The sequence below is a fragment of the Microcebus murinus genome, chromosome 13 (genome assembly GCF_040939455.1).
Source record: "Microcebus murinus isolate Inina chromosome 13, M.murinus_Inina_mat1.0, whole genome shotgun sequence".
Classification (NCBI taxonomy): domain Eukaryota; kingdom Metazoa; phylum Chordata; class Mammalia; order Primates; family Cheirogaleidae; genus Microcebus; species Microcebus murinus.
In genome coordinates, this window is record NC_134116.1 from 80,479,844 (window position 1) to 80,504,133 (window position 24,290).

A 24,290-nucleotide genomic window follows, 5' to 3' on the forward strand; every position below is an offset into this window, starting at 1 on the left:
TCCTTCCCCAGCCCCTGGTGACTACCATTCTGCTTTCTATGAATTTTACTATTTTAGGGACTTCAGATAAGTGGGATCATACAGTATTTTTCCTTTTGCGTATGGCTGTGTTCCTTAACATAATGTTTTCCAGGTTCATCCACATTGTAATGTGTCTCAGTACTTTATTCTTTTTTATGACTGTATAGTATTCCATTGTATGAATAGCATGTTTTGTTTATCCTTTCATTTGTTGAACATTGTGTATAGTGTGTTAAAGTCTTGCTTTCAGTTCTTTTGGATGTGTACCTAGAAGTAAAATTGCTGGATTATATGATAATTTTGTTTAATTTTTGGAGGAACTGCCATACTGTCTTCCACAGTGGCTGCACTATTTTTGTTTGGCCTATATCATTTTATATTCCCACCAGGAGTGCATGAGGGTTCTAGTTTTTCCACATCCTCACCAACACTTGTTATTTTCTGTTTTTTTCTTATGGTATCCTTTTGGATGTGAATTGGTATCTTGTTTTGATTTGCATTTTCCTAATGATTAGTGATGTTGGGCATCTTTTCATGTGCTTATTGGTCATTTGTATATCTTTGGAGAAATGTCTATTCAAGTCCTTTGCCTGCTTTTCAATCAGCTTATTTTTTTGTTTTTTTTTAAAGAGTATATTTTATTTTATTTCAAAATATTATGGGGGTATAAATGTTTTTGGTTACATGGATCACTTTTGTACTGCTTGAGTCAGGGCTATAAGTGTGCTCATCACCCAGATAGTGTTCATTGTCCCCCTTAGGTGAGTTTTCGCGTATCCCCTCCCCTGCTGGTTTCTTGCTGAATTGTAGGGGTTTTTTTAATAGATTTTGGATATTTTCTCCCAGATTCCCTTTTTTGGATAGTCCCATTTGATGTACAAAAGTTTTTAACTTCGAGTCTCCTTTTTACATTTTTAGTTCCTCTTTTAAACATACTTTATATTCTGTTCCTGACATTTCCAATATTTGAGTTTTGTTCGTCTGATTCTTTAATTTGTTGTTCTGCAAACTCATAGTGGCCTGTTTCCTTGCGTGTTTAGTAAAATTTGTATATCAGCACTTGGAAGTATTTCTGGGAGACTCTAAAGCCTGGATTAAGATGCGTTCCTCCAAGTGCCTAGGTACATGAACAGCACAGAACTGCTTTAATTCTGTTGGCTTGAAGATTAGGATCACACGGGTCCTGTTGTAATTGGGCAAGAAAGTTATTTGTGGGCCTGCTGTGGTTATTAATCGTCAGAATAACTTGCCCTCTTTCGTTGGTCATTAAAGTGTAAACTGGCAAGTCCCTCTCTCCTTCTTTCGCTCCTCCCTTGTCCTTCCTCTGTTCCTCCTTCCTTGGTTGGTTATTAATTTAGTTTATTTTTATTTTTTTTTTGAGACAGTGTCTTAGTCTGTGAACTTGAGTACAGTGAAGTGGCGTCATCGTAGCCCATAGCAATCTCAAACTCCTCTGCTCAGGTAATCCTCTTGCCTCAGTTTCCCAAGTAGCTGGGACTACAGGTGCGTCCCACCACATCCAGCTAATTTTTCTGTTTTTGTTCAGACATGGGGTTTTGCTCTTGCTCAGGCTGGTCCTGAACTCCTGACTCAAGCAATCCTCCTACCTTGGCCTCCCAGAGTGCTAGGATTACAGGCTTGATCCTTATTTGGTTTTGATACAGTTTACTCTTGGGCTGAGGATCCCAGCTGTATGTAGAAGGGTATCTTGTTTGATCCCCACCTTACATGGGCCCTTGGCTTTATCTCCTGGGTCATACCTTAGGCAGCTATCAAAATGGAAATTCAAGGTTACTAGGAGCTGACAGTGTCTCCAGAATAAATGCATGAGTACTTGCTTTCATCTCTGGATCCCTGCTTTTGCTTCTGTTTTAGCTTCTCATGACTCCTTAATTTCTTGTAAGCTCAGCAATGCATTTAGAATAGAATTAAAAAAAATATTTTATCCACCATTTTTATTTGGTTTTACCACAAGAGTTCAGGGTATCTGGTCAGCTTGTACCATCCAGAATCAGAGGACCACTTATTTAAAGAAACACAATGTTTCAAATTTACAGAAAATTGCATAGAGTAATAGAAATAATACCTATTTGCCTACCTCTTAGATTAACAAATGTTAATATAGCCATCTTATAATCTTTTTGGAAAAATAATATATCATAGATATATAATTGAACCGCCTTTAAGTCCTTTTAGGCACCATTCTCCAGCCTCTGCTTCTTCCTCCACGAAGGTAATCAATCAGCCTTAAAGTTGGTTATCCTTCCCTTCCATGTTTTCATACTCTTCCTCCAAAGGTAAATAATATACTATTGAGCTTTTAAAATTTTATATATATATTTGTACATGTCTTGTCATTTGCCACTTTTGTTCAGAATAATTTTCAGTGTTTATCCAGGTTGGTAAATATTACTCTAGTTCAATCACTTAACTGCTTTATAAACCGCTGTATATACTCATTGTATTCTCTATTAGTGGAAATTCACATTGTTTCTCTCTCTCTCTCTCTCTCCTCCTCCTTTTTTTTTTTTTCTTGCTATTTTATGCTGTAGGAACATCTCTGTGGCCTTTATATGTATGTGGGAGAAGTACTCTAGGAAATAAATGGCTAGAAGTGGACTTATACATATCTTGCTGGTCAGGACTATCAACTTTTTCTAGATAATTGAATTCCAAGTGACAGTTCTGTTTTATAATGGTGCAGCAGTTTATAATGGTGCCCAAACTTCCCAAATACTTGTTTTTGTACTTAATTTTTTCCTAACCAATCAAATGATAGCCCCTTGTTTTAATTTGCACTTCTGTGGTTTCTAGTGAGGTTGAGTATGTTTTCACATTTATTATCTATTTTTCTTTTCTACTCAGTGAATTGTCTACTTTGTTGTTCATTGGCCACTTTTCTATTGCATTTTGTATTTGCTTTGGATTGGATTTGGCAGCATATAACAAAAATTCAGCAGTGCTTTTAAAAAGACAGATTTATTTTCTCTCACATAAGGTATGGAGCTATATGGTCCAGAGATGGTTTAGTGGCTCCAGGATGTCATGAGAGGCTCACAATTCTTTTATTTTTGTGTTTTACTATTCTTAGGGGGTGCCTACCATCTTCTAGATCTTCTTATGGTCCAAGATGACTAGTAGAACTACAGCCATCATGTCCATTTCTAGGGAGCAGGAAAGAAGATCCAAGGAAAGAAGATGCCTTTCTAGCTGAATCATCTCCCTTTTAGGGAATCCCACCCAAAACTTTGCTAACATCTTATTGGCCAGAATATATCCCACCGGGGCTGCTAGCTAGAAAGGGGACCAGGAAATGTCATTTAGCTAGGCACATTGCTTTGTAAATAGAATTAAGACTTTGTTACTAAGGAAGAAGGGGAGAGTGAAGCCTTGATTGTCAGTTTCTGCTATAAGTTGTCTTTTTCTTACTTTTTTTGTGAGTGTTTTTATGTTATTAATATTAATCCTGAATATCAATCCTTTGTTAATTATATGCAATGCAGTTATTGTCTTTTCATCTGTGACTAATCTTTCACTTTACTGTGGTGCCTTTAAATTCAGGAGGGTATAGTTTTAATATAGTTGAATGTACTAATTTTTTATTTTTAGAGACAGGGTCTTGCTCTGTCCCCCAGGCTGGAGTGCATTGGTGCAGTTGTAGTTCACTGTATACTATACTACAGGGGCACGTCACCACGCCTGGCTAATTTTTAATTTTTTTTGTTGCGATGGGGAGGTCTCACTATGTTGCCCAGGGTAGTCTCTAAGTTCCGGCCTCAAGTGCTCCTCCTGCCGCAGGCATAAGCCACTATACCTGGCCTGAATTTATTAATTTTTAAAAAGGAGTTTTGCTTTTTATTTATTACGAAATTCTTCCCTACTTTGACATTTTAGTCTCCTATGTTTTCTTCCTAGTGTTTTGTTAAAGTTTTGGTTTTCATTTTTAATGTTAAATAATATTAAATTAAATAATATTAAATTCATCTAGGCTTTATTATATTAATGTGAATAAAGATCTAACTTTATGTTTTTCTTTAGAAATGTCATGGGTCTTTTTCTGGGAATTGTCTCTGCTGCATTGTTTTTTCCTGTTTTAATACTGTCCTTTAAAATTATTATATCTTCATAAATGTTCATATTTAATTGGGTATGATCCCCTTTTAGCATTCTTTTTTAAAATTAATTTGACCTTCTTGGGCCTTTACTTATATGTGTGTTAGGATCACCTTGTTATATGAACTTTTAGGATTTTAATTGGAATTATATTAATTGTTATAGATTAATTTTGGTGAGACCTGTAGGTACATTTTTAAGTGTAGTTCTCCTGTCAATTATGAGATGAATTCATTAGCACATTTTGCAGAGGGGAGCCTGAAGTGCAGAGAGGTATCTTTGCTTGAGGTTTTCCAACTAGTGTACTGCAGAGATGGGATTAGAAACCAGGTCTTTCTGATTCTCTATCCTGTTTTTGTCATTAATGTGAGCTGTGAGATTGCTTTTGAAATAGGGCAGACCTGTTTGTAAACAGAAATAAGGGAGCCACTGCTAAGGACAACTTTAAGATAAGATAAAATAGAGAAGGGGGGGGAGAGAGAGAGAAGAGACAGAAGGAACTGAGGTTGTGTATGCAAGAGAGGAGGATGTAGATTTAAGAGACAGTTATGGGAGAGGGAATATTTTGCAATAAATTGGAGGTGATAGAAGGAGAACAATGGGATGTAGAGAGATTTTGAAAAGGAAGATATGTAGAGGAACTCATTATACTGGAAGGCTTTTTTATTTTTTTTTGAGACAGAGTCTCACTTTGTTGCCCAGGCTAGAGTGAGTGCCGTAGTGTCAGCCTAACTCACAGCAACCTCAAACTCCTGGGCTCAAGCAATCCTCCTGCCTTAGCTTCCCAAGTAGCTGGGACTATGGGCATGCGCCACTGTGCACAGCTAATTTTTTCTATACATATGTATATTAGTTGGCCAATTAATTTGTTTCTATTTATAGTAGAGTCTGGGGAGAGGGGGGTCTTGCTCTGGCTGCTTTCGAACTCCTGACCTCGAGCAATCCGCCCGCCTTGGCCTCCCAGAGTGCTAGGATTACAGGCTTGAGCCACTGCGCCCAGCCTGTAAGGCTTTTTTAAAAAACGACAGCTTTCAGATTTGAAAGAACAACTTTGAGGTATATATTAGTGAACACAAGAGATTAATTAGGGCAGTTACTCTTAAATTTGTTTAACTGGTAAGACCTAGTACCTGACACTTATAGTACTTTTTGTGGAATATCATGAAATATTGTTATGATAACTTTAAAGTAACAAAGTATTTCATTTTTGTGTTAGTTGATTTGAATTTAGATAGAAGCAGTGATACATTTCAAAGGTTTAAGAAAAGATTATGGAGGGAAAACTGGAAGTTGAACAAATTCTTATCATTAACTTAAAATTTTTAGTGAATGAGTCAAAGGCTACCAATATTCATGTTTTTTGGGTGGCACATCTGTCATTTTCTAATTGGACTATTAAACCATCTGAGTTCATTTTCTGCTGATGTAACAGAGTACCACAGACTGGGTGGCTCACAGTTCTGGAGGCTGGGAAGTCCAAGAGCGTGGTGCTGGCCAAGTCCAGGGTCCTCAGATGAGGGCCCTCTAGCTGTGTTATCCCATGCAGAAGGGCAAGTGAGCATGAGGAGTGAGCAGGGAGAGGGGAAGGAGGAGAGAGAGAAAGAAATGGGATTGAACTTAACCTTTTATCAGGATCCCACTTCCAGTTAATGATATTAATTCATTGATGAGGGCCAAGCCCTCATGACCTAGTCACCTCTTAAAGGCCCCACCTGTCAATACCATTACAATGGCAGTTATATTTCAATGTGAGTTTTGGCAAAAACATTGAAACCTAAGAAATCCTTAATATGAGCTCTGTGGTATGGTTTGCAAACATATTTTCATTTTACTTTTGTAGCTTATTTCACATCTACAATTAGTGCCTTATTTTCAATCTGACTTTATTTTTTTCCATTTTTACCCTATAATAGTTATAGTAAGCCAAGAATATTATTCAGATTTCTCCACTAGATGTCTGAGAGATTAGTCTGCCCAACTGTGTGTCCTCATCAGTAATACTTGAGGTTCAAATTATTAACTTTGTAATCTTGGGCATACCACAGTTTCTGAATCTTACTTTCTTCATATGTAAAAGAGGTGATATAATTCCTACAGGGATGTTGCTGGGATTAAGTGAGGTGATGTATGGAAAGCATTTAGCACTCTGCCTGGCAAATAAATAGTGCACGATGTTGTTAATGGTAATAAAAGTTATAATTATTGCTGCTCAGGGAAAGGAAAAGTCTAAAGGTCCTATAGGATTTGATAATTAGGATACCTGACTTTTTTGAGGAAAGGGTTAGTAACATGATGGGGCAAGAAACCAGAATGAGTCACTGTCGACAGAAATTACAGACTCATAGTTCTATATTTGTGTGACTGCTTAATGCCTGTATTTTCTAATAGAATTTCATAAGGGCAGGGACTGTTTTCCTTCCTTCAGATTCCCTAGCTTCTGGCATGGTGCTTTGGCATATAGTCAGCCCTCAAATGTACTTTTTGAACAGAAACCATTTAGGTACTTTGGTGTCTCTCTCCATCTTTCTCTCAAAAATATGTCTTAATCTGTTCATCAGTGAATAATCTTCAGAGTTCTAATTTTGGATGCCCCTGGCTCTGAGCCAGTGATTGTGTTCCTTAGGAGATTTTGTAAGCTGAAGGCAGCTGTGCCCAGCCAGTAACATGGTGAAGATTGGTGCTAGAAACCTTATTGTATTGAGTTAGGAATTTGTGAGCTCCAGGTCTAGAAACACATCTAAGTTTCTCCCCATTTCTTTCCTTTATTTTCCTGAATATACCCAGGATTCGTCATTGCTCTCTACTACCACCTCCTGTTGCTCATTGAACTCTTCTCATTTTTTGGATTCCATCTGTGAAGTGTGAACCCTTTTAAAGCTTTTAGTGACAATAGTGAGAACATAAACAGGGAATACAAAAAGGCCCCCTGGCTGGTTTGGTGGCTCACACCTGTAATCCTAGTACTTTGGGAAGGTGAGGCTGGAGGATCGCTTGAGCCCAGGAGTTTGAGACCAGCCTGGGCAATATAGCCATATCCCGTCCCTAAAAAAAATAAGGAAAATTAGCCAGGCTTGGTGGCACATGCTTGTAGTCTCAGCTACTTGGAGGCTGAGGCAGAGGAGGATGGCTTGAGCCCAGGAGTTAGAGGCTGCAGCGAGCTGTGATCACACCATTACACTCAACCCCCTGCACAAAGGAAGACGCTGACCCCCCCACCCCAAAAAAAGGCCCCTTTGTAATTATTTCTTTACTGAAGCCTGACAGGCTATGTAAAATACCCCAATGTCTATGTTGGGTCTCAGAGGAAGACTTTTAGGGGGAGATTTGCTTCCTTTCTACCTGCAAGCCTTAAGAATGATGAGTCTTACATAAATTTGAGCCATGTAAGTATAGTTTCTTTTAAGAGTTAGGACCCTACACGGGTTTAATTTCCAGCTCTGCTTCTTACTAATGTGTTACTTAATCTCTGTACCTCAATTTCTTCATCTATAAAATGGGGGTAATATACTTTCTTCATAGCGTTGTTGTTAGGATTAATGAGATAACCTTCCTTCCTCTCTTCTTCCTTTCCTTCATTCCTTTTTTCCAATGTATATATCTATCTAAAATTATGCTTTGCAGTGCTAAGTACTCAACAAATGTTAGTTGTTATCATTAAGTGCCTCACCCTTTTGTATGTGGCCCTAGGAATTTAGAGGTGAATAACATAAAGTCCCTGGTGTCAGAGAACTAATAAAAAGGGAAGGAGAGCAGATGCAGACTTGAAGCCCATCGTGCTGAGATGGGTGGTGGAGGTGGACAGGCGATCACGCGAGGTGGGGGATAGATAGGCAGTTGTGCTCAGTGCTCAGGCTGACTGGGGAAAGATCAGGGGAAGTTAACAAAGGGAGGAGAGATTGAAGCAGATTTTTGAAGGCCAAGTTCTGATTTCTGAAGGGTAAGTTTGATAGGTGAGGATTTCTGAAGGTTAGTACTCCCTGGGGAACTTTGAGGGGAAAATGCATATTTTTGGTTTTGACTCCCAGGCTATTGAGTCTTTGGGTGCTGGAAATCTGTTTGTTTTTAAAGTTTTTCAGGACTTTCTTAGGCAGATAACTTGCTATTTGGAAACTATTGCCAGTTAATTTCAAGAAGGAATTTAAAATTTTGGTTTTAGGAAACTAAAGTGAATACTAACCTATTTAATGTATTGACTTGATAATTTTATTATTTATATGATAATATTTAACTAGGTAGTTAATATAAACTAACTTTTAGATTATATTTCATTTATAAAATCTAAGTTTATAAATGGAATATCATTCTTTATTATAGTAACATTATAGCCAGACCTGTACTTTTTAGTGGATTAAGTATATGTAGATATGAGAGGATCTTTTGGATTATTAACTTTAGAAACAATTTTTGTTTATAGACATAACTAGCATATTAAATTGCATAATATGCATGTATATAGTGCTTTTCAGGGATGATGAAAGATAGAATGTATGATTCAGAAATTGCTTGGGTAATCCATAGTTGGTTTGTATTTGTAGCCTTGTAACATGGGTAGTAGTGTTTACTAATATGCCACATATGCAGAGTCAGAAATGTCAGTAGACATTAATGATGAGCTATCTTTTAAAAATACAAACTCACCTTGTTCAACTATAGAAAGTGGTGGGAATAAAGAATTTGAAAATGGAAGGGCAAAAATATTTACTTCTAGGATATAGCCACTGTTCATAATAATTTATTAGTAAAGGCTTTCATAGAAAGTATTAGAGAATTTAACACAATTCTTAAATGGAAATATTTTCAGTTTTATCTAGAGAACTGTAGAGGGTGCTATATCATAAGGAATTGTAGTCTGACCTAGCTTTAGCTAACTAAGAATTCTCTTAAGCTAGAGTTTCATAGGAGTTAGTTTTTCTTTGGTGTAAACCTTTGTTTTTATTATTTTGACTGAAATTAGAGTGACTAATGTTGCATAATGGATATAATTTATAGTGAATATTGAACTTGTTTACAATGTTTTTCATCTTCCAGGTTCTTTGATATAGTTGAAATTGTGATTTGTTCCCTTTATATTGGTTTGAATAATAAAGGTTTATTTTCTCATCATCCACTCCCACCCTCCCGTCCCAAATTAAGGATTTGTAGGTCTTAATAGGTCAAAAGACAACCAAACTATATAAGAGTAATATATTTTAGGTGGGTCTGGTTCCAAAGAGTATGATCTTTAGAACAAAGATTGTTACACCAAAATGGAGTTGTAGAAACCTGGGAAGACTTTGTTTTTGTTAAGATGGAATTATGGCTTTTTTGACTGATTAATATATTATTCAGAGAGGAGTTCTATAAATTTTAAACCTTTTAACTGTTACCTAATTTTTCTGGTTAAATGGTGATTTTAGAAAATTTGAGGTAGAATTATTTGATCCTCTATCTTAAAAGATTGCTTTTAGTAACTTAGATTCAATTTCACCAGTACTGAAGAATTTAGGAATTATTTGCACTAGGTTAAGTTAGACTGAGCGGTACGTCTTGAAATAAAAGGTGATGATAAGTTAGCTATGTTTTAAAAAATACAAAAAGTGTTAGATAAGGATCTCTTTTTCTTTTTTTTTTTTTTTATTTTTATTTTTTTAAAAACATGGAACATCACAGAACTGAAAGGATCTCTTTTTCTAAAATGCAAGCAACTTTAAAGGATTCTGACCCTAACTGTGCCAGGAATGCCTTCCTTTTTCCTGAAACCATATTTTAAATATTTAGTATCAAGTTTTATACAGTAGTTGCTTAAAAAAAGTAAGAATTTTTCCCTAATATCTCCCAAAAGTGAAACTATTTTCTCCTCTTGTGGATAAAAAGCTTGCTGTTACTCAAGCTTTTTCATTAAATAAGCATACTTTGTTTTTGTTTTTAATTCTCAAGGCACCACCTTCCATGGTCAATAATGAACAACGCCAGCATGCAGAGCACATATTCTTATCATTTAGGAAATCAAAATCACCATTTGCAGTTTGTAAGCATATTTTGGGTAAGTATTCACTTAAAAAATATTTTGGCATAATCAGATTTGGTGTTTCTGTCTTGAACGTTAGCTATTTTAAATTACCTATAAAAGTAAGCAGATCCATACAGCTGAAAATTTTCATTAATAATAATTCTACTGCAGTGGCTTTAAAGATGTGGCAGACAGGAAGCTTTGTTTTATTTTGGATTTCCCCCCCCAGACATAGTGTTCAATAATTTTTTTTATTATTGACCATAACATGACGGTGTTAATGGTGGTGGGAAAATTTAATGTTTTTTTCAGCTGTTTTCAAATGTCATTTAATGTAGAAAATGTACTATATCTCTTATCCCAGTGTTAGTTTTAAAATTAAGGTTGTTTTTGAAGGTGTCTGCATTTTCTTTCTTCTAGTTTGTTTCTCCATGGTGCATTAAAAAAAAACCATTTAGTTCATACTTGGCTTGCTTAGCGAATATTAGTCATTTCCGGGTAGGTTATCACTATATATACTAAAATAAAGCACTGATTTTTACTTTTGTACAATATGTTTTGTGAGTACCTTTTATCTGACACATGTACAGAAATGATCTTTTCTAAAACAATCATAAGAAATATAGCTCTCTTGTCCAAAGATGGCATTTTCTAAAAGTTATATATGATGTTTATCTTTGCCCCTTAGATATTTTTCAATGTTAGTAACAGAGATTTAATTGGTCATTGTTATTTTATAGCTTGATTACTGTTGGCTGTTTTTCTTAGTTGGAGCCATCTTTTATAACCAATATTAACGCTCCACAAGGCTGTTTGAGTCATTCACAACCATAAAATTGGTTAGTTGAGTATTAGGAACTAAAACATCAGACCTTTTATTCTTATGGTTTCATTTAATAGTAAGACTTACCTGTTACCCACCACCAGTACACTGGTTTCCAGATTGAAATAAACTACAAAGTTACGTGTTAAAAATGCTATACATATCAGGGCTTATATGAATGAGAGTTGCTCAATTGTAGCAGCAAGAGTGAACTATCAGATCTAGGTGCCAGTGGTGCCTGCCCCATGTTGTTCACTTGAGTAAATTGCATAACCTCTCTGGGCCTCTTTTTCATCTGCCATGTGGGAATGATGTACCATTTGCCTTCATGGACTTGCTATCTTAAGTTGTTGTGAGGTGCAAATGTAATTATGTAAGTAAAAGCACTTTGTGAATAGGTATGGTAAATGTCATGGCAACATTACCTAATTTTAAATAGCTTTAAAAAAATACGACCAGCTGAAATGCTATGTTCTGTGTTTGCAAGGAGGCTAGTACCAGTGGTGAAGGCTGTCTCATTCAGGAGTTAGAGGAATAGCTTTAACAATTACCTTTTAAATTCTCAATGAGGCCATTTAAATTAATTAACTTATTTGATTGGTCAGCTTTTATTCTTGGATCAATTTGTTTCTGGCACTAAGACAATTTATGTTATGTATGTGGAGGATATTTAACTCAATGTTAAATTGAAAGAAGCAAAACTAAGCATCAGCATAAGGAGTTTAAAAGAGCATTAACTCATCCTTACTGCCTTTAAATTGTTCAGCATTGATAGATTTAGAGAACCATTGTGTTAAACTATAAACCTAAAATAATTTCAGTCTAGTTTTCATGGCATATGCCGTAATTACTTTGACTAGGCATCAAACATCAGTGTTTCATCTGACTTTCTATTATAATTCAGTTGTCATTCCATACTAGTTGGGAAATAGTTGATCTGTGTTGTAAGTATTTTATTAGAGCTTATTTGTTTATATCACTCTTTCTTTTTTAGAGTATATTTTATGAAGTACTGATTACTTTGTTATGATTGAGCTTGTTTTGGAATACTTTTGTTTTCTTGATAAAAATTTTCTAAAGAGTAGTATTGCTAGTTCTGGCCATGCTTTTAAAATCAGTTTGGGTTTTGGGACATTGACTATTTAAAAGGTGGAGTGCATGTATTACAAGCATAATCATTAATGTACTGCAAAGCTCTGTGTTACATTAATGTTTACATCTAAACTTCACAGAAAATCTTTTAACTCCTTACTCAGTTGCCACCAGCACAGAAGGGTAAATTCCTCTAAGAAGACTTCTCATACAAGTGGCAGTCAATCGCAATTCAGAATTTTCACATTCTTATTTAGGGATTAAATGTCATTTTTATAGAACGTCTGGGTAATATATTCTAATAAAGGGGAGACTTTCTCTTTGATGCTTCCCTTAAGATTCTGGCCTCTTAAAATTCTTCCTTCTCACTTCTACCTCTTCAGTTTTATATGTTGCTGATTTTTCCTCGTTTCTTTCTCTTCTTATCCTTTTATTTTCATTCTAGTTTTAATTTTCTTTGCTCTTTTCTGTGTGTGTGTGTGGTGTACGTGTCTGTGTGTGCATGTTGCATTTGTGTGCATTTTGTCAGAAGAGTACTTTAGACTTCTTCACCTCAGAAGTCTTTGGCACTTAGGAATTTACTAGTTTTTTAGGGTCAAATCTTCCTTCCGAGAGACCTATGAGTTCTGTTCTTGTTAAGGAAATAGCCACGAACCATGAGGGATTGGTTTTGCCTCTTCTGGAGCTAACTTTGTGGCATTCTTTTGTCCTTCTCTCAGAGAGCAATGGATTTCATTCACTTCTGATCTCAGAAGTAGCCAAAACAAAACCAAGTAAGAAATCTCCCAAAAGTTGGTTATCTCTGGATATGGAAAATTGTTTTCTTAGGAGTTCTGTCAATTATTGGGAATTGATAGATCATCTTTCACCTGAGACTTTTTATTATTAGTTGGTGGGCATAGGTACCATTATGTCAAAAGAGCAGACTTTTGGAACTTATATTGCCTATGCTTTGGACAGAAATCTTTAAGGCCAGAGAGGAGATTGTAGTAGTTATACATCTGTGGCTTGGCTACTAGGGTTTTCTTTTCTTTCTTTTTTTTTAAATTTTCTTTCTTGATCAGAATGTAGTGGTTTTTCTCTCTTGTTATTTATTTTACTTTAACTTTTGTCTTCATGATTCTGGCTAGTATCAGATGGCTGACAAGATACAAATGAATTTTATTTATATAGTTATTATTAAAGAAAGTTACTATAGTAGCAAGTACTACAGTGGCCTAAAGTAGTTTATTATCTGGACAGTGTCCTAGTCAGTGGCAGATTTTCATAAATTGTGAATTCTTCATGAAGACCTTGCAGTTTCAAGCATCTTTATAGCAAAAGCAAGAATGAGACTTATGTGTACATGTGAAGTTCTAATCACATACTGTTAGGCTTCTAGAGTCCTTTCTAGCATCTCCTGCACACTTATATATAAATTAAGTTTATGGAGGCTAATAATCGTTTTCATGGAGAAAATATAATTTATTAGCTTAGGAAAATTCTTTCTTTTAAATTTGGAATTTGTCTCTTTTTTTTTTTTTGGATTGTTCCATTTTTAGACACAGCTTCTTATGGGAGTAGTAATTTAGAGATTGTTATTTAATACCACCTAGAGGTATTTAAGAAAAAGAGTGTGAAACTTCTTTGTCTCTTGAAAACTTTTGAACATTCATCTTCTGTAATTGTTCCCTCACCCCGCATCCCCCCACAAAGGGCAGAAAAAAGGCGAGAATACAAGCACAAGTGGATATGAGAAGGTAGTCTTTGCTCATGAGCATTGGAGGCCCTTATTTGGTCTTATCTTCAGTGGCATATGCAAAGGGGGCATATTAGTATTGCTCAAGGAACATTTACAATACATGTGACCTTGAATTTCCTTTCTTTATCTCTTAGGGAATCAGTTTCTTCAATTCCTGTAAAATGCATGAATTAATTTAGATGATCTTTGGAGTTCTATTTCTAAAATTCTGAGAGTCCCACAGATTTTGCTTCATTTTTAAAATCCACGGTTAAGGATTTTGGGTTTCTTGTCCTTAAATTTTTTACTATTGCAGTAGAAAATAAAGACAAGCAAACAGCTATCCTTTTCTTCAAGAAGAGGTTTATAATGAGTGATTGTTTGAATTACCTTTATGAGATAGTATATTTCTCCTTAAATGACCTATATAGATGTATGTAGCTGGTTTCTGTTTCAAATCCTCTTCCTTTTTATATACTCCCAGAACTTTAAACACATCTTTTATAATAGGTTTGCATTTTTAGAAGCTATTGTTTTATTTTAATTATTTATTTTAAGATTTCGAAATTTTTGTGAATTCTGATTATCATCTGATTAGAATTCATGATAAGATAGCATAGAATGATAAAAAACTTTTTTTTAAAAAGGTCCAGATTGATTCCTCTTATTACTTTTGGTACGTTCAAAATGCCTATGTAGTAGTCTAATGTGAAAGGAATTTGTGTAGGTTACACTTTGTCCCCTACATTTTTATAGCTAATTGTATCAAGACCATTTTTAGGATTTTTAAATGACCTGAGCTTGAATGGGAGAGAAAACAGTGCTCTCTTCTGATAAATTCTTGAAGGTGCCATTCTATGCCTAGAGTTAATTTCTCATGGCTTTCAGATACTCATGTCCAGTGATCTTGGCAAATAATTTGGAGTCTAATCATAGACTTTTCATGGATTTCACATGATGGTTATTTTTTAGTGCTTCAGAAAATTTCTACTTTTTCTTTACTTCATTTTGACTGTTCTCCCTATTGATAATGCTGTTTGGAAACTGATTGTAGTGGTATTGGTGAATAAAAGAAAAAATAGAAAATTAATATAAAATTTTTCTTAGGTGTGTTAATTTTCTATTTTTTCCCCTCAATTCAGTTTTTAGTTCAGATACTATAACTTGCTAGTTAAGGCTGGTTCTTTCTACATGTAGCTTTGGGATTTTACTCAGTTTGATCAGTATTGCAATCAGAAAATTCACAAGAACTTCTCACCTTGTGTAAATGTGACGTGTTTTGTTTTACATTTTGAGAAAAATAACCTAGACATGATTGTGTTTATTTCTGAACTTGCTATTGGAGATGGGTCATCCTGCTGAAAGTTTAATTACTTAAAAACCAAAATATTTTAACAGCATGGCTCATCACAAATGGTAATGTTCAAAGACTAGTTTCTTAAGATATTTTTCAGATACAAAGTTCTGTTTTGCACAGGGTGAGACTCTTAGGAAATTTTCTGATTGCTTTCTATTTTTATTTTTATTTTTTTTAAAGCTGTGTTATTTTTTAGTTCTTCATGCTTTGGAAGTAACAGTTGAAGAGAGGTGAGGAAAGTTTGTGAAAATTGTGATCGGTGATTAGCTGCCACCTGCCTGAGGTGTCTTCTGAGAGGAACTAACCTCTTTGTGGTGCTAGAGCAAGGTCACTGGATAAAAAAAAGAACAGGTAATCATCTTATTCCTTGTCTGAAAAGTTCTGTTTTAAAATTAATAAATGCAAAATGTTCAGCATAAAGTGAACTACTGTGTAAAGAAAGTTTTTAATTTTCTCCTCAGAAACTAGTAAAGTGGACTATGTCCTTTTTCAAGCTGCCACAGCCATAATGGAAGCAGTTGTCCGAGAGTGGATTCTCTTGGAAAAAGGTAGCATCGAGTCGCTGAGAACATTCCTTTTAACCTATGTCTTACAAAGGCCCAAGTAAGTATACATGGAGGAGGTACTGCTAAAATAATTTTGCTGGCTCCTGTGTATCATTTTAGAGCTTTTTAAATTTGCATTTTTAAAAGAAAATTTTAAATAATAGACATTGGTGGTTAAGCTTTATGTGGGCTTAAACTTTAAAAACTCATATACATGATCGTAGGTTATTTTGATGCTTAATGAAATAATACCTTTTATTTAAGGTTTTATGATACTAAGTTTTATTTCTTTGAAAAGATTGTGCTGGATATTAGAGGTTTTTTTTTATTGTTGAGTTTTGAAGAATTTGGTTATAAATAAAAGTTGATCTTAGACTCAGTTAAAAATCCTTTATCTTTACTTGTTCTTCTTTTGTTGCTTGTATGGGTGGTTCTTTCTTTCAACATGTTTTAAATTTAGAATGGTAAGTATTATAAGACATAGATGAGTATCCCAAAACAGGGTCGAGGGAAGAAATTAGGTACCATTAACAAACCAAATGTTATGTATATATGTACATAGAAATGTACATAGAAAAAGTTCTATAAGAAAAATTACCAAGTTCTTTAAAGAGGGGATCAAGTTTGAGGAATGGGGTGAAAGTGAATTTTCTTATTACATTATACACATCTGTATTGTTTTAGCATTTTATGAGATTGTGTACATTTATTACTTGAATGATTTAAAAAAATCTGAGGAAAATTATCAGCTATATAACTTTTGGGGAAGAAATTACTACTTTTGGGGAAGAATTACTACTTAACATTTTTTTAAAGTTCTCTAAATACCAAGTATTCTTTTGATTATAGGGAATGCACTTGTATATTTGCTGTTTGTGTAACTGAATACTTTAGACGTTCACTACCAAATTCATTGAAGAAAAAATGTGTTATGTAATCAGAAATGCTTATACTTAGGAATGGTAATTAATGACAATAAGCACGTATATAAAACTTTAAATCTAGTTCAGAGCATAATGTCATGCATTTGTTCTACTGGTAGTTCATAGTATTTAATAATAATTACTCTTGTGTCTACAGCTCTTTGTTAAAGGCTGTTTTACATATAGAAAAATGTGTGAGAGAAAAAAAGCCAAGGTTTACTTAGCCTATTAGTGTTACAAGTTTAGTGGATAATGTGTCTTACAGATAGGTGGATATACGTGTGCATGTGTGTGTGTGGGAGAGAGAGAGAGGAAGGCAGGGCTAATTTTTTCCAGTTTTCTTAGAATAAGGAAGACTTGATCCTGCTTTTAAGCCTTTGTTGTCTTCATGCTGGATTGATGCATTGATTTTTTTTTTTTTTTTTTTTTTTTGGGTGAGGTCATTTGGATGTGATACTAGCTTTCCTTTTTCTTGTTTCCATTTTACCATATTTGCTAGACCTGACGGGACTGTTTTTCTTTTGATTCCTGTGTACATAAGGTAAACATAAATACATGAGAATAGAACTCTTGAAACTGTCAGTATTCGTCGCATTATTTTGCGTATGCTGTAACTCACAAATATCAAAATTTTTATTACAGGTTGCAACCATGGAAGAGATATATTTTTTGTTGAATTTTACTAAAAATGATATTTTTTAACTTTTTTTCTTTTTTGGAGATAGGGTCTGACTGTTTTTCCGGGGTTAGAGTGCAGTGGCGTTATCATCATAGTTCACTGCAACCTCCAACTCCTGGGCTCAAGTGATCCTCCTGTTTCAGCCTCCCAGAGTGCTAGGATTACACGTGTGAGCCACCGAGCTGGCCTTGTTTTGATCTTTACCATAGTAAAGTAATTAGAAATCAATAAGATAATATGTGCTTATTGTTGAACAGAGGTTGAGAAAACCTTCATATTTATATAATGAAAGAAAATAAACCTTAAGGCCTCTGTGTTTATAGGAGTTTATGTGTGGGAAGGTTTTTTTAAAAAAAATACATTGGCCGGGCGCTGTGGCTCACGCTTGTAATCCTAGCTCTCTGGGAGGCCGAGGCGGGCGGATTGCTCGAGGTCAGGAGTTCGAAACCAGCCTGAGCAAGAGCGAGACCCCGTCTCTACTATAAATAGAAATAAATTAATTGGCCAAATAATATATATAGAAAAAATTAGCCGGGCATGGTGGCGCATGCCTGTAGTCCCAGCTACTCAGGAGGCTGAGGTAGAAGGATCACTTGAGCCCAGGAGTTTGAGGTTGCTGTGAGCTAGGCTGACGCCATGGCACTCATTCTAGCCTGGGCAACAAAGCGAGACTCTGTCTCAAAAAAAAAAAAAAAAAAAATACATTGGCCCCTAGGCCTAAAACATTAAAAAGAGTTTTCTAAGGGCAGGCATGATGGCTCATGTCTGTAATCCTACCACTCTGGGAGGATGGGAGGATTGCTTAAGGCCAGGAGTTCAAGACCATCTTAAGCAAGAGTGAGACCTAGTCTCTACAAAAAATAGAAAAATTGGTCAAGTGTAGTGGTGTGTGCTTGTAGTCCCAGCTAATCAGGAGGCTGGGGCAGGAGAATTGCTTGAGCCTAGGAGTTTGAGGTTTCAGTGAGCTGTGATGATGCCACTGTACTCTGGTCAAGGCAACAGAGTGAGACTGTCTCAAAAAAAAAAAAAGAGAGAGAGAGAAAAAGTTTCCTAAAGAGCAGTCCATTTATGTGATCTTGGGAAACGATCAAGAACAGGGACTTGGTACCTACCTTATAGGGTTGCTGTTAGGATTACATGAGATAGTTGTGAACACGGTGCCCAGTGGGGAGTAAGAGCTCTGGCTACCACAACCATCGCCATCTGGGCAGCCTTCTTTAAGGACTCAGGGTCAGCAGGAGAGCTTTTGGCCAAATAGATAGGTTCTGGAGCTGCTTATTTATCAAAACCTTTTCCCTCCTTAAACTTGGAACCTCTAAACTCTGGAGAGCTGGGAAGACTTAGATGTGTGACAAAATTTCATTGGGTATATGTGTCTGATTTCTTGCTTTATCCAAAAAAGTCTCATTCTTAAATATTAATGATTTTGATTAGTTTCAGAAGCTATTTCAGAGTTGATTGTAGGATTCCACATTGAAATAGTTCACTTATGTATTTTCTCCGAAATGCTTATTTTGAAAAATGTAAAAACCTTTTGGTAAAGTTGAAAGAATAGTACAATGAACATGAACATACCCTTTTCCCAGAATAGGCCCAGTTGACATTTTGTCCCACTTGATTTCTGTCACGTATCTATGCATCTTCTTCCTTGAACCATTTGAGCTTGTCCTCAGACATCTTGATACTTCAACCTTAGATACTTCAACATGTCTTTTCTAAGAGTATAATCTCAGTACTATTGATATAATTGGTATACTTATATTATCTAATATAACTCTGATTCCATATTCTGAGTTCCCTAATTGTCTGAATAATGTTATTTATAGTCTTTTTCTTCTTTATAGGTTACTTTTTTTATTTCAGTCTTTCTCTCCTTTCAGGTCTATTAATATTTGCCTTATATGTTTAGGTACAATAGGTTATTATTTTTTAATCCAGGATTTGGCCAGAGATTATACATTGTATTTAGTTGTCATGTCCCTATTAATCCCTGTTAGTTTTTCTCTCTCTTTTATTTATTTATTTTGAGATAGAGTACAGTGGTATCATCCTAACTCACTGAAACCTCAAAAATCTGGGCTCACGTGATCCTCCTGCCCCAGCCTCCTGAGTAGCTGGGACTACAGGCATGAACCACCATGCCTGGCTAATTTTTCTATTTTTTTTGTAGAAATTGGGTCTCGTTCTTGCTTGGGCTGGTTTCAAACTCCTAACCTCAAGGGATCCTCCCACCTCAGCCTCCCAGAGTGCTAGGATTACAGGCATAAGCCACCATGCCTGGCCTTTGTTAGACTCTCTTAACCTAGAATAATTTTGTTTTATTTTGCCTTTTATGACATTTATTGATTGATTGATTGATTGATTGATTCATGGATTGACAGTCTCGCTCTCTTGCCCAGGCTAGAGTGCCGTGGCGTCAGCCTAGCTCACAGCAACCTCAAACACCTGGGCTAAGGAAATCCTCCTGCCTCGGCCTCCCAAGTAGCTGGAACTACAGGCACTCACCACCACGCTGGGCAAATTTTTTATTTCCATTTTGAGTGGGCAGGCTAATTTTCTTTCTATTTTTAGTAGAGATGGGGTCTCGCTGTTGCTCAGGCTGGTCTCCAACTCCTGTTCTCAAGTGATCCTCCCGCCTGGGCCTCCCAGAGTGCTAGGATTACTGGCATGAGCCACTGCGTCCAGTGACACAGTTATTTTTATCTTATAGAATGCCCTACAATGTGGATTAGAGTCACGTTACAAATTTTTGGCATACTGCATACGTAGAATACTACAGCTTATGTAAATAGTATAGACTACTACATAAATAACTTTGTGTACTTCCCATTTACATGCACAGAATTTTTTCTTTCCTATTTTTTTCTCCTAATTGAGGTAAAATTTATATAGAGTGAAATGTACAATGCCCTCCTTTTTAAAAAAGAAGCATGAGAAAGGGACTTGCTCCCCACTTCTGCTACTTAGCTCTGTGACCTTGGGCAAATTACTTAACTTCTTTGTGTGTTAATTTTCTGTTTCTTAAATGAGGTGAATAATAGTACTGAAGATTATCATGAGGATTGAATGTGTTAATATTTGTGAAGTTATTTTATATAAAGTCTTGCATATTATAAGCACTTAGATGTTAGCTATTTGTTTTCCTAATTTCTAATTCTTGCTAGTAAAAATATTTAAAATTAGCTTTATGTATTTGTATATCTTCAGTTTTATGTACATTTCCTGGTAGTGGTCAGTATATATGAAGCTATTCTTATCTCCCCCAAAATACAAAAATTCCTTTGGGTCAACTAACATTCTTGTGCATAATAGGATCTCTGCATTTATTTGCTTAGTGAACGAAGGATGAATGGCTCGAGTCTATGTTTGGAAGGAGTGTTTTTCACTTCAGTCTTGACGTAGGGAGACATGTTCATTTGTATAAATGTCTAGTAAATGCCTGTTATGTGATGGGCCATGTCCTTGCATGTGTAAGTGTGCTTAGAGTGAGCGCTGATCTGGGAGATAAACAGGAGTAACAGGTGTGTCATGTTATGCGAGGGTGCTGTGGGAGCCCTTAGTAATAACTTTCTGGAGAAAGCGACATCACATTCTTGACAGAGGGAATAAAAATTAAGAGGCCCAGAAATGTGAGCTCGTGGAGCCAGGAACTGACAGAAGTTCAATTTATGTCCAAACTGGGATGGCCGCTTTTGAGAGTGAGAGGAAGCACTCTTAATAATTCTGCGGCAGCTTCTGGGGCCCCTGCTCTTGGGGCCCCAGAACCTCGTCCACGAGTGTATAATAAAGCCACGTGGTTTGGCCCCCCACTCTTAAAAAAAAAAAATAAATAAAAAAAAAATAATAATTCTGTTAGAAAGCCATGATGGGTCCAGCTGCTTAGGGGCCGTGTTAAGGAGTTCGAGTTTATCCTAAGGGCACATGGTGGTTGCATCTTTGTGGCATTCTGGAGGCTACATTATAAAATTCAGGGTTATGTTTTCTGAGCCTTACTTTTCAGAAAAGTTTATGAAAGGGCAAGTAAGTAAGTCCCTATGCTCTTGTGGTTGAATAGGCTCTGTAGAAGGCCTGGACTTGGGACGAGTGCATCTTTCATCACATTGAGGACTGGAACCTAGATAGGACATTTTTTAAAGTTTTTTTTTACAGTTTGTATCTTGCTGTAATATTGTATATTGGATAGTTAGCATCTTGCTTTTTCATGTTAAAAGGAAATGGGATTTACGATTAGGCTACTGGTTGGAGATGGAGGTGAGATCAAAATTTATCTCCAGGCCGGGCGCTGTGGCTCACGCCTGTTATCCTAGCTCTTGGGAGGCCGAGGCGGGCGGATTGCTCAAGGTCAGGAGTTCAAAACCAGCCTGAGCAAGAGCGAGACCCCGTCTCTACTATAAATAGAAAGAAATTAATTGGCCAACTGATATATATATATATAAAAAAAAAAAAATTAGCCGGGCATGGTGGCGCATGCCTGTAGTCCCAGCTACTCGGGAGGCTGAGGCAGGAGGATTGCTTGAGCCCAGGAGTTTGAGGTTGCTGTGAGCTAGGCTGACGCCACGGCACTCACTCTAGCCTGGACAACAAAGTGAGACTCTGTCTCAAAAAAAAAAAAAAAAATTTATCTCCAAATCAGTGGACTCTGAATATTAGTGATTTTTCTTTCCCCCACAAGTATTTAACAGGGAGCTGATTTATATCTATTAAACACTGCCTGAAGCAGCTAACACTTATAGTGCTTAGTATGTACTGGGCACAGTTATAGGAACATTTAATCCTTATAGTAACTCTGTTAGTATGACCCCCATTTTACAGATAGGAAAACTGAGGCACTTAGTGTTAACTGTTTTGCCCAGGGCTACACAGCCAGTAAATTATGGAGCCTGGATTTGAACCTAGGTCTCTGGCTTTGGTGTCTATACATAACCAGTGGGCTATATACTACTCTCAAATGTAAGCAGTGAGGCCGGGCATGGTGGCTCACACCTGTAATCCTAGCACTCTGGGAGGCTGAGGTGGGCGGATTGCTCGAGGTCAGGAGTTCGAAACCAGCCTGAGCAAGAGTGAGACCCCGTCTCTACTATAAATAGAAAGAAATTAATTGGTCAACTAATATATATGGAAAAAATTAGCCAGGCATGGTGGCACGTGCCTGTAGTCCCAGCTACTCGGGAGGCTGAGGCAGCAGGATTGCTTGAGCCCAGGAGTTTGAGGTTGCTGTGAGCTAGGCTGACGCCAGGGCACTCATTCTAGCCTGGGCAACAAAGTGAGACTCTGTCTCAAAAAAAAAAAAAGCACCTATAGCCAAAGTTCATGAAAGGTAACAAAAACAAACAAACAAAAAATGTAAGCAGTGTTATTAGTAGCTTCAGGCATAGTGAGAAATTTGAGAGTGTTTTTATATTAGATTTAGGTAAATGTTTTCACAATGACTTTTATGTTTTACAGCCTCCAAAAGTATGTTCGGGAACAGATTCTACTAGCAGTAGCAGTAATTGTAAAGCGAGGATCATTAGATAAATCAATTGACTGCAAAAGCATTTTTCATGAAGTCAGCCAGTTGATAAGTAGTGGCAATCCCACTGTGGTAAGTGTACTGTTTGTGTTTATAAATATTAAGAATTTATGTTTTGTATTACACAAATAGCATTATGACAACAATAATGGATAGATACATAAAAGAAAAAGTGCTCAAGTTAAAATCGAGCAATATTCATTTGTTCAGATGTTCTAGATTTTTTAAGTATGTGTAGGTAATATGGATATAGCGTACCTTGCCTTTTCGTTTGATTCTGTGTTTTTCATGTTGCCTTAGTGTTCATAATCATTTTAATGGTGGTAAAATATTATAAGCGAATATACCATAATATTCTTAACCATTTCTTTTGAACATTTTTTTTTCTATTTTTTTTTTTTTTTTTTATCTCTGAATATTTCAGTAATTTTTTATTGATTTTTTTAACTGATGAGTAATAATTAATTGTACATACACTATGTACCATGAGGTACATAGTGATGTTTGGATAGATATAATGTACAATGATCAGATCAGGGTAATTAGCATCCATCATCTCCAACATTTATCATTTCTTTGTGTTGGGAATGTTCAATACCCTAGCTATTATTCTAGAATAAATACTCAACATTCTAGATATTTGAAACTACAATGTCATCCTACAATTATTTAGAATTTATTCCTCCTATTTAGCCATAATAATGTTTCCTTTAACAAATCCTTTCCTTCCCCATACCTTTTCTAGCCTCTAGTATCCTCTCTTCTACTTTTTACTTCTTTTTTTTTTTTTTTTTTTTTTTAATTATTTTTTTTATTTTGGCATATTATGGGGGTACAGATTTTAAGGTTTCAATAAATGCCCATTTCCCCCCCTCCCCCCAAAAGTCTGAGTCTCCATCATGACCATCCCCCAGATGGTGCACATCTCACTCACTATGTATGTATATACCCACCCCCCTCCCCCCTCCCACCTGCCCAATACCCTATTACTGTAGCACCTATGTGTCCACTTAGGTGCCACTCAGTCAATACCAGTTTGCTGGAGATTTTTTTTTTTTTCTATTTTTAATAAACCTTTGGCAACTACTAGTGATTACAGAAATGTTTGAATAAAATATAAACTGATATCTGACATTACAAAAATCATTAAATGTTGCTGTCCTAATAGGTCGAGGTATACATGGCTTCCAGGAGTTACTGTCTGGGGAACAAATCCAAGGCCATTGTTCTTGACTGAATTACTTTGAGGACTATGATTCTCCCTCCCTGCCCTCCCGTCCAGATTCCTGTCCACCTTGTAGAGAGCTAGAGTCGTACCTGGAGAGTGGCTGTTTGTTTGTAATCACTCTATTGGAGGCAGGAGAAACTAGAGTTGTGTTAATGAGCAGCTATGATCCTTGAGCTGTTGACTTATATCAGCTGAATGATACTTTAACTTATGTAGAATTGTGATTGGTAATATCTGGCCATTCTCATTCTCGGTATTGAATCTTTAAATATTTTGGGTAGCTTTTTC

General features: G+C 36.1%; 1 protein-coding gene across 3 annotated transcripts in view; it reads left to right on the top strand.

Moving 5' to 3' along the window:
- XPO4 (exportin 4) overlaps window positions 1-24,290 on the top strand; it is a 116,574-nt gene that overhangs the window by 18,078 nt on the left and 74,206 nt on the right. The window contains exons 1-4 of one of the 3 annotated variants that reach the window (XM_076009560.1): window positions 10,051-10,156; window positions 15,312-15,466; window positions 15,577-15,718; window positions 22,708-22,846. In XM_076009560.1, coding sequence (XP_075865675.1) covers window positions 15,624-15,718; window positions 22,708-22,846 — 234 coding nt within the window. In that variant the 5' untranslated portion in view covers window positions 10,051-10,156; window positions 15,312-15,466; window positions 15,577-15,623. Of the gene's footprint in view, window positions 1-10,050; window positions 10,157-15,295; window positions 15,467-15,576; window positions 15,719-22,707; window positions 22,847-24,290 lie in introns of those variants that run through there. The other 2 variants (XM_076009561.1, XM_076009559.1) reach the window with 2 other exon arrangements.